General features: G+C 62.0%; 1 protein-coding gene across 1 annotated transcript; it reads right to left on the reverse strand.

Moving 5' to 3' along the window:
- Window positions 1–300: 300 nt before the first annotated feature.
- Prrt4 (proline rich transmembrane protein 4) lies at window positions 301–9,467 on the reverse strand. Its single transcript, XM_055608157.1, has 5 exons — window positions 9,395–9,467; window positions 7,565–8,272; window positions 7,354–7,458; window positions 6,909–7,034; window positions 301–2,599 (listed from the first exon to the last, which is right to left on the reverse strand). The coding sequence occupies exons 2-5, from the start codon at window positions 8,202–8,204 to the stop codon at window positions 798–800; spliced, it is 2,673 nt and encodes an 890-aa protein (XP_055464132.1). The 5' UTR covers window positions 8,205–8,272; window positions 9,395–9,467; the 3' UTR covers window positions 301–797.
- Window positions 9,468–9,639: the final 172 nt, after the last annotated feature.

Below are 9,639 nucleotides of genomic sequence, written 5' to 3' on the forward strand. Positions count from 1 at the left end.
CCCGAGGAAGCTCTCTCCCAAGACCCGATGCCAGGAGCCTAGCAACGAGGGCATTTTGCCAAGGGCTGGAGAGTCTGCCCCCCTCCCCTCAGGATCGTGTCTCCTCTAGGAAAAGACACTTGCCAGGCTGACGAGCAACTTCCAGGGGCTGCCCTCAGGACGCACTCGCCTCAAAGACCTCACTTTTGTGGGAGGGTCCCTGGGAGTCTGAGGCAGCCCCACTCCATTTCCGCCCCTGGTGGAGCTGCTGAGGTTGCAGCTCCTTTTAAGCTTTTCCAAGGAGGTCAGAACATTCTCCTCTGAAAATAATTTTATTGATACAACGACTCTGAAAACCCTCATCTCCCACCGAGCTGCTGTAAGGTCTCTTGGATGGGCCACAGATCCATCTTTAGGGAACGGTTCCGGAAGGAGTCGGCAGAAGTGGGTACGGAGCCCAGGTAGGGCGCTCGGTCTTCTGAGGGTAACTGTCTCGCTCATCGCCGGGGAGCGGGGTGATGGTCTGGAGCGGAGCACCTTGGAGCTTTGTTGCTGGTGAAGGCCAAGGGAAGTGGGGCGCCGCCAGCCGCAAACTGCAGCTGGGGGCATCAACACCCACGGCTCCGGAGAACTTGGCACTGATTCCCAATCCACGGAGCCTGGTGGCTGACCCACCCACCCAGGGGCCCCTGGATGGGGAGGAATCAGAGAGAGGTATCCGAACCAGGCAGAATTGGGGAGTTTTTACAGTGTGCAGGTCTTGGGCAGATTAGATGCCAGAAAAGGGGCAGGCGCTTTGGCTGTGAGGAGCCGCCTCTTCACAGGTCTATGGTGTCGCTGCCCACGCTCAGCTCGTCAATCTGTCGGCAGGCATCCAGGAATTGCTCCTGCAGCAATGCCTCCTCAGCCTGCAGCTCGGAAGCATGTTCAGGGGAGTCGCGGGAGGGTGGGGACAGGGCCTGGTAGGAGGCCGAGCCTGGGAGGCTGGGGCTGCTTCCTGAGGGCCTCGGGGGACTGAGGACACAGACTAACGGACAGCGCGGGGGCCTGTCGGGGCTGGAGCACAGAAGCATGGACGAGCTGTCCCGTGAGAGTCCGCACAGAGAGCCAGACGAGGCGCTGCTACCGGCGGGCCAGGCCCCGGGAGAAGGGAGCTCGGGAGGCGCCGGGGAGCCAGGGGCCTTCTCCGGCCCCTCCTCGGGTTCGGCTCCCGCCTTGTTCCCCAGTGAGATGGTGCGGTAGAGGCCGAGCCCAGGCAGGGCTTCCCCAAAGGCAGGCCCCTGAAAGAGGCCGGGGGCCAGCAGCTCCTCGAGGCTGCGCCGCAGGTTGATGGGCGAGGGCGGGCGGAAGTCCACCGTGCAGTCACTGCCGGGGGAGGAGGCGGGCGACCGCGGCGGGTTGGCCCCGGCGCCTTCGAGGCCCCGGCACCCGCCGCCTTGGAGCAGGAGGTCGGGGCCCGGGCCCGCTAGGGCGCAGAGCTGCAGCAGCTCTGCGTCTCCACGCGCGATCGCGCCACCCAGGGGCTCCTTGTCCCGGGTCCCGGGGACCCAGCCTCCTGGCAGCAGCGGAGCAGCGTGGCCCGGAGACAGTCGGAAGAGCTTGGCCCAGCAGCGCCGGGGCACGCGCGGGCTGCAGAGCGCGGGGTAGAGCCCCAGCAGCGCCAACGGGAGCGCGACGCCCACCTCGCCCAGGCGCAGGCCCAGCTGGAAAGCCCACCAGGGCCAGGGCCCCTCCAGGCCGGCCTGGCCGCCGTAGCCCAGGGCGTGGAGCACCTCGTAGCCCTGCAGGGCTCCGCTTAGCAGCCCGAAGGTGCCCGCCACCGGGGCCGTGCGCGCCGCGCGCCTCCACGACTCCCGCGGGGCGAAGGGGCTGCGCGCTGGCGGGACGGGGGTGCAGCCCTTGAAGCCAGGCCCCCCGAGGGGCGCCCCGGCCCGCCGCCGCCGGCCGCCCCAGCAGGAGAGGGCCAGCAGGAGCCCCGACAGGAAGGCGGCCAGGACGGCGTGCAGGCCGCGGGAGGCCAGGCGCAGCGGCCGCAGCGGGCGGTGCACGGCGCTGCCCAGGGCGGCCGCGGCCGCCAGCCCCAGCCCCAGCAGCAGCAGCGCCGCCCAGCCGGCGGGGCACCTCGGCGCGCGCGGCCGGGCCAGCAGCAGGCAAGCCAGCCCCAGGCCGGCGGCCAGGCAGGGCGGCGGCAGGTCCTGCAGCAGCAGCCAGGCCAGGCTCGGCAGCCGCTCGCGGTGCCCGTAGGCGTCGTAGAAGAGCGGGAAGGCCCGGCTGGTCCCCGCCGACAGCAGCAGCAGATCCAGCATCGCCAGGCAGGGGGCGCCGGGCGGGCAACGCCAGGGCAAGAGGGCCAGGGCCAGCAGGGCCAGCAGGGCCACCAGGCCGAAGAGCGCTCCTGCCCCGTACACGTGGGCCTCCCAGGCCAGGCCCCAGCGAGCCTTGGCCTCTGCCCAGTCGGCCTCCAGGGTTAAGAAGAGAGGCAGCGGGGAGGCAGGAGGCTGCCCCAAGCCGTCGGGCAGCGCTGGCTCACTGCAGTAGTCCGCCTCACATCCAGGCCGTGCCGAAGGGTTCCCGAAGCTGGCAGGAGAGGGTTCGTCTGGACGCGAAGAGACAGTGGGCTCTGTGGGCAGAAAACGTTTGCTGAGGCTCTCAGCAGCCCCCTCTCCCAGCCCTCCGCTAGAAATCTGAGTGCTTCTACGAACCTGTTTGTCCTCTCTCCCCTTCTCGTCCCAGGGCCCCGCCCTCCAGGCGCAGTTTTTGGCGTTCGCCCTCCTCCACTGTCCACTGATCACCCCCGCCCCATCATTCCCTAATTTTACTGGGTTGGGGGAGAGGTTTTCTTCAGAAGTTACAGAACTTTGCAGCTGCAGGTAACTGTGTGGATGTCCCTCCAGTCCAAGCCCCACGGCAAAAAAGCTGCGTGTGTGTGTGTGTGTGTGTGTGTGTGTGTGTGTTTATGAGAACAAGATTTTTGTTTCCTTTGCACACACATGAATCTCCATGCTTAAATGGCTTCTGACACTGAGTAGTTTTCATTGAATAAACGAAGCCCTCTTATTTACCAGAAGAAGAAACTGAGGTTCTGCAGAAGGACTTGTCCAAGGTCACAAACAGTCAGAGCGCTGGGACCCAGATCTGAGCACCAGTCTGCCTCCCTTTCCACAACAAACTGTCTCCCAGTACCAACATGCTTCTCTTCCCACAACATACACGCACGCACGTGCACTCTCATGCATGTGCACCTACTCCTAACGGCCTGAAGGACTAGAAGCATCCTCCACCTGTCCCTTTCCAGCACTCTCTTGTCCCCATTCACAGAACACGTGGACACACGCATCCACACGCAGAGCAGGGAGAGAGGCAAGAGTCCCCTGCCCTAGCATCCTAAAGAGAACACAATTTATTAAGTGTCCTTCCTGAGGCTACACCCCAATGCTCAGCCAATGAATGGCAGTGACCCCCCCAATTCTGACTCACCCATGGAACCATTAGTCTGGGGCCTTTTGTTGTGTTTTGATGTTTGTGTGAGGTAGGGTCTCACTCCATAGTCTAGGCTGCCCTTCTCAGGTAGTCCAAACTGCTCTTAACTCAGAGCGAGGATTGTGCTTCAGCTTCTGAGGTGTGAGGGCTGCTGTGCCAGGCTCAGACTAAATACTCTCCCCGACCCCCATGCTCTACCACAGAGCCACACCCCCAGTGTTAGGCTGGTGATCAGGTGCCCCCTCTTCCCACTCCCATTCTACAGGATGTAGTATTGGGGTGGGCCTCTGAAAGTGGCCTTGAACCCCCTCAAAGAAACAATTGGGGGATCACAGTGCTCCCTCATGCTGGAGACAGCAAAAACCTAACAGAAGGAAAGGGAGTGGAGCCCCTTCGGAGGCAGCTCCGGAGAGCAGGAAGGCCTGGACAGCTAGGAAGGGCTCGGAGCTAGCAATGAGAACCCTGAACACAGCCCCTGCCAGCTACAGGTGGCAGCGTGCACTCTGTGTCCTACTCCATTCCACAAATCCCAACTGGATAGGACGGAGCACCTACGGCAGAACAGTCGTGAAGGTGTGTGAGTGTGTTCCTGCTGTGGAAAAAATCATCTGTTGAATGATTCTGGCAGTGTCATGACTGGCCAGCCTTTGTCTGCAATCAGTCCTCACTTCATGTTTAGGTGTGGTCCATTCTGGCCTCGATTAGTTCTTTTTTGTATTTGTAATCCTGTGTGTTGCGGTGGGCAGTTACAGGGGCGTGCAGGTGCCCACAAAGGCCAGAAGGGGGTGCCGTGTCCCCTGGAGCTAGAGTTGCAGACAGTTGTGAGCGATCCGGGATAGGCGCCAGACATCAACCTGGGCACTGCACAGGAGCAGTGCGCGCTTTTAACAACTCAGTCACGTCTCTAGCCACATACATTAGCTCCTGGTTTAGCAACGTAAGTCTATGACCTGTGTAAAAAGCCCTTAGCACATCCTAAACTTGTTAAGGTGAATATCAACCTATCCTCTCATCCTTTCCCCAACACCCATTCAGCTGGACTCAGACAGGCTGCTGGTCAGAGGCGCGTCAGCTTGGTGTCAGTAGTCAAACTGATACAGCCCTCTCATTTTCTGGCCCCTATTGATACCCTGGTCTAACCTACTGCTACTAAGTTGCTGAATTACCTTGGCTTTATTTGGCCTTTTCCTGCCCAGGAGCGTAGTCAGTTCTACCTGCCATGCCCCTCCTCTTTGCTCTTAGAGGCCACACCCGTATGAAACCCTATTCCTCATCTTCATCCCTAAGCACAATGGCCAATAGAGCAAACCTCAACATTTGTAAAATCCAGGATAGAAAAAAGGCAAAGCACAGGAGGGTGCCTCAAGTATCAGAGACGGACTTCTCAGCTTGGCACAGTGCTCTTAAGAGCCCCCAGAGCCCCACTGGGCACATGTGGATGGAGGCAGGGAGGAGACGGCCCAGCTTCTGCCTGTGAAAAGTCCAGCTGTCCTCATCTCTCATCTCTCCATTTGTAGCTTCCTCAGAAATTACCTTGAGTTTTCCCTAAAAGACATGGGTCCTGAATTCCCTATAGTCCCTCCCAGGAGACCGGTCCTGAGCAGGCCACCCCTTCTGGGAGGGTCCATCATGTCCTTGTGGCCCCTTGACCTCAGGAGTGAGAGAAGAGACGGGATGTCAACATGAGTAATTGGTGAGGCAGAGCGGGCTGAGGAGGGGGATGGGACAGGATCAGCCAGGTCCAGGAGAAGCCAGGTCTGATTATCCACCAGCTGCCCAGATCAAAGGGCCAGGGAGCCAACGCTGGATGCTGGAAGCTGCCACCCATTTAATGGTTTGGCTGCATCCTCCTCCCTACCCCCAGCTGCAGCTTCAGGCAGGGCTGCTGCTCTGCAGAAGTGCACCGCTGGATGGCTCACGTCTCGGCCGAACTTCAGTGTGTAAGTGGGGATACACTGGGAGGCTGTGGGGACGCAGAGCAAAGAGGCCCTATACCGTGGCACAATGTAAATGGCACTTGAGCTAGAAAGATCTTAGGAGTCTCAGTATGGTAGGACACACCTGAAATACCAGCACTTGTGTGATAGAGGCAGGAAGATCAAGAGTTCAAAGCCAGCCTCAGCTACAAAGCCAGTTTGAGGCAGGCCTGAGTTACAAGAGACTCTATCTTAAAACAAAACAAAGAAACAAACAAAAGAACCCAAAATATTTGTTACACGTTTGGCATCTCCCCCACCCCCTCTCTGAGCAAGGGTTGAGCCAGGGTTTATACAGGAGAAACAGCGAGAAGAGACTGGGCTCCCGCAGCCACCAGCGAGGCGGGGGTGGGGAGAGCGGGGCTGTGAGGCTGGGCCGCCTCTGATACTGTCCAGACTCATTAAACCTGCCTGGCCAGCACTGTCACCCAGGCTGACAGGATGCCAGCCAGCATCTATCCCCCGAGGCACAGAGCCGCCCCCCGCCAGGGATCCTGCTGCTGCTGCACTATCTGGACAGCACAACAGCCGTTCCTTACACAGCACAGAGGGAGAACCGTGGTGCTCGCTGAAGAAAGCCACAAAATACAGGCCACTGGGGCTAGAAGGAGCTTAGCACACGGCGGCCTGGATGTTTCACAGACCCAGGAAGTCTTCAGAAGAGCAAAGCTGGGCTGGAAGTCCCAGCCCATGGCTCCCATCACCTCATTTAGCCAAGCCTGCCTCTGAGCGTCCATGCCCTCTGCCCTGGGACCAGCAGGTGGGTGGGGCCAAGGCCAGGATACTGCAAGGCTGAGTCAGGAGGAGTATTTGGGGCGCAGTTGTGAGCCAAAGGCAAGGTTAAGAAGCCATGGTTTAATGAGCTCCTACTTGGCACCCATCAAGGCTTACACTATAGAGAAACGTTGGGGGATTCCATGAAAAATGTGTACCATTACCAGACCCCCAATAAGTGAGAAGACTTAGGCTCAAATGTCTAGGTGCATGTTCCAAAGGCTCCCTAGAACAAAGGTGGCACCTGTCTGCTCATGCTCCTCTCTTCTATGTCTTCTCTGTGAAGGGCTCATCCCTGCCCAGGCCTGACAGCACGTCATGACACATCAAACAGCAGAGGAGAAAACCCCAAGGCCCAGTGGGGTGGAGGTAGGGAGGGAAGGCCAGGCCAGGCCTCTGGGGTGGAGGGTGGGGAGGGCAGCACATGGAAACCAAGCAGCAGCAGTTCCTGCACTGGCTGTCTCCGGCTTAGCTTCCCACCCTGCTCTGCCTGGGGCAGCAGACACCTCAGAGAACACTTAACCTAACTCCTGTGGTGCCATCCCAGACAGCCCTTGTTAGATGGTTACCGTATGGTTTCTCCATGGTGATGAGGAAGGGAAAGGTGGTGCGGCTGTGAGGACAGTGGCACAGAAGGTCCCGGCACACTGCTGAGGGCTGGCATGTGCTGTGTCGAGTACCAGTGACTTGCGCGCTTACCGTGTCCCACTGGTGTCGTCTTGATTGAGGCAGAGCTTGGGGAGGCCGCCGAGTCCAACAGGCTTGGGCTTGAGAACTTTCTCTCCAGGAGAGGTGGGGGTAGGGACCGGGTGGTACCGAAGGGCCCTGAAACAGGAACGATGGGGCTCAGATGGCATCCTACCACCGGGCAACGGCTCTGGGGGCTTGGGGGAACATCCTTTCCTCCCTCAGAGCTTGTCCTGAGAAAGTCATTGCCCCAGGGACGGTGGCCACAAGTACGCCCCGGCCTACGAGCACCAACCCAGAGTGGATATAACAAGGAGACTGCTTCCCCTCCAAAACACGCCAGCCCTTGTCCTGGAGCCTGGGAGAAGCCGTGCAGATGCGCCTCAGGCCAGGCGCTGGTCAGCGGGTGAGCTTGGCTAATGCCGCCGATGATGGTTACAATGAAACCTCTACTCACCGGAAGAAGCTGACACTTGGGAAGCAGAGCCGGGATACAGTGTGCCTCCCGGGGAACTCTGGCCGGAGAAGTTCCGGAGCGGAGACAGGGTAGTGCCAAAGAAGCCTGCGAAAGGGGCCGGGCTGAAGCTGCCTGATTCCGCTAGGGACAGTACCCACCGACGGGCTCCCTGCAGGGGATTCCCCTCATGCGGGGCTGAAAGGCTGCTTACCGAAAGGGCCCAGGCGCCCGGCGATCTCAGCCAGGCTGGCACGCAGGCTGGGCAGCAGAGGCAGTGCCCGATGACCCAGGGTCGGGGCCGCGCCCGCTCTCAGAGCCACATCGAACTTCAGCTCAAGCTCACCCGGCTGAGGCCTGGGAGCGCTGGTGGGCAGGGCTGTCAGGGCCCAGGGGGCAGTGCCCAGCCTAGGCTGGGAGGGAGCCGTGGGCCTCTTGGTGGGCCCCGGGGGTGGGGGTGTGGACGAGGGGGCCAGGGCGGAAGGCCAGGGTGTGAAGCTGCCTTCCGCGGAACCCCACTCCGGGAGGGGGTTCCCGGGGGAGCCCACCAGCAGCTCCCAAAAGGAATCAGCCCTCGAGTCTCGGCCCACCTCCTCCTCAGCCTCCTGGCCTAGCCCAGGGCTGAGGGTGTGAGTCTCTGTGACCGGGCTCCCCCACACGGCAGCAGGTCCCCGAAGATGGAACTTGAAGTTGAGTCCCAGGTTGAGGGACAGCACAGAGGCCTCGCTCTGAGGTGGCGGGGTCAGGGTAGTGAGTGGGGCCCCTGGCGCCGAGGGGGCAGGCTGGGGGCCCACGGGGACAGCAAGCAGGGTCCAGCAGAACAGCCCCAGCTCCAGGCAGCCACGGCCCGCCATGGCCCCTCTGGCTCGGCAGCCTGGGTGGCCAGGGGCTCACTTGGCAGCACCCTGCGGGCTCAAGGGTCCTAGAAGGAGGAGAAGTCCTGTGAGTCCAGACCTCCACCGCCCTCCTGCCGTTCCCAGGAGCGGATGCCCGGGCAGGGGCTCCAACCACCCAGAAACACCGCGCAGGAGCAACGCGGTCTGCCCGGAAGAGGAGAGACAACTTTTCTCGCCAGCCCCCTCCACTACCTGCAGGCTCCAGTGCAAAGCTCTTTCCTGCAGCCCCCCCCCCCCCCACACACACACTGCACCCAAGCCTCCCGCCAGGGGGGCCCGGGGTCTGACCGCCGGCAGGAGCCTCACCCGGTTCTCTCCTCACCCCCGCCCCCGCCCTCGCCAGCAAACACCCACCGAGGCCCGCTGTGTGCTCCAGCAATACCGCGACGGAAGGCACCCCCAACCCGGGTGGACCCTGAGTCCACCTCCCGTCCCCGCGGGGGCAACCACTGGCACACACGGCCCTCAGGAAGGGGCAGGCCAAGCCCGGTGACCTCAGCTGCAAGGCTACCCTCTAGAGGAGAGAAGGGGGTGCCCGGGCTGGCAGGGGCTCTCCGGAGCCTGCCCCCCTTCCAGGGGACTCGACCTGCGGCCACCCTCTCCCTGAGCCTGGGGGGTCCGAGGGAGGGAGCGATTAAGCCTCTCTGGCTCCCTGGGGGAGGAGGTCAGGCCGGCAGGCTGGGCGAGAGGCAGCCGCGGAGGGCGACCACCCCTCCCCAGGACACATCTGGTGGGGGAAGGGAGGGTGAGCCAGGGACACACGTGCACCCAGTACCCTTACATCACACACAGCCGCACCTCACACCCTGACACACTCACCCACGCACCCTTCACACACTCCTGCACACACACACTCCACCCTGATGAGCCATGAGCCCCTCTCGCTACGTGGGCGCTTCTCTCTCTCTCTCTCTCTCTCTCTCTCTCTCTCTCTCTCCTCTCCCCACCCCTCGCGCGCATATGCAGTCGGAAGCACACACACAACCCTAATACACTGTGCAAATACGGCACACACCATCTTCTCCATCACACACACACACACACACACACACACACACACGCCCCTTACACACCCACCCCTCGCAGGCACACATGCACACGCGCGTGCGCACACCACCCTCCCGCTCCCAAAGCCCGGACCGACGGACCTGCTTCTCTCGCTCGGGCCAACTCCCGGGAGAGGGGGCGCCCTGCGCCGGCGGGCCCCGGCTGGGCGAGGGTAGCCTGCGGTCCGCTGCGAGCGCGCGCTGCCCTGGGCTGGCCGGGCGCGCGGCTGCGGTGGGCGCCTGGCAGCTCCGAGTCGGTCCCTGGCCGGGTCCAGGGCCCGCGGCGCGCTCGGCGGGCGGCCGGGCTCCGCTCCCTCCCCGCGGCGCCGCCTCCTGGCTGGGAGCCC

Source organism: Psammomys obesus, unplaced genomic scaffold (genome assembly GCF_907164565.1).
Source record: "Psammomys obesus unplaced genomic scaffold, mPsaObe1.curated_primary_1811, whole genome shotgun sequence".
Taxonomy (NCBI): domain Eukaryota; kingdom Metazoa; phylum Chordata; class Mammalia; order Rodentia; family Muridae; genus Psammomys; species Psammomys obesus.

Excerpts from the sequence above, each read along its gene's own strand:
- Prrt4 (XM_055608157.1), bottom strand. The coding sequence starts at position 8,204 with ATGGCGGGCCGTGGCTGCCTGGAGCTGGGGCTGTTCTGCTGGACCCTG. Across the intron at positions 7,035-7,353 it reads CCAAGTGTCAGCTTCTTCCG|GGCCCTTCGGTACCACCCGG; the intron begins GTGAGTAGAGGT and ends TTCCTGTTTCAG. Across the intron at positions 2,600-6,908 it reads GACGACACCAGTGGGACACG|AGCCCACTGTCTCTTCGCGT; the intron begins GTAAGCGCGCAA and ends TTCTGCCCACAG.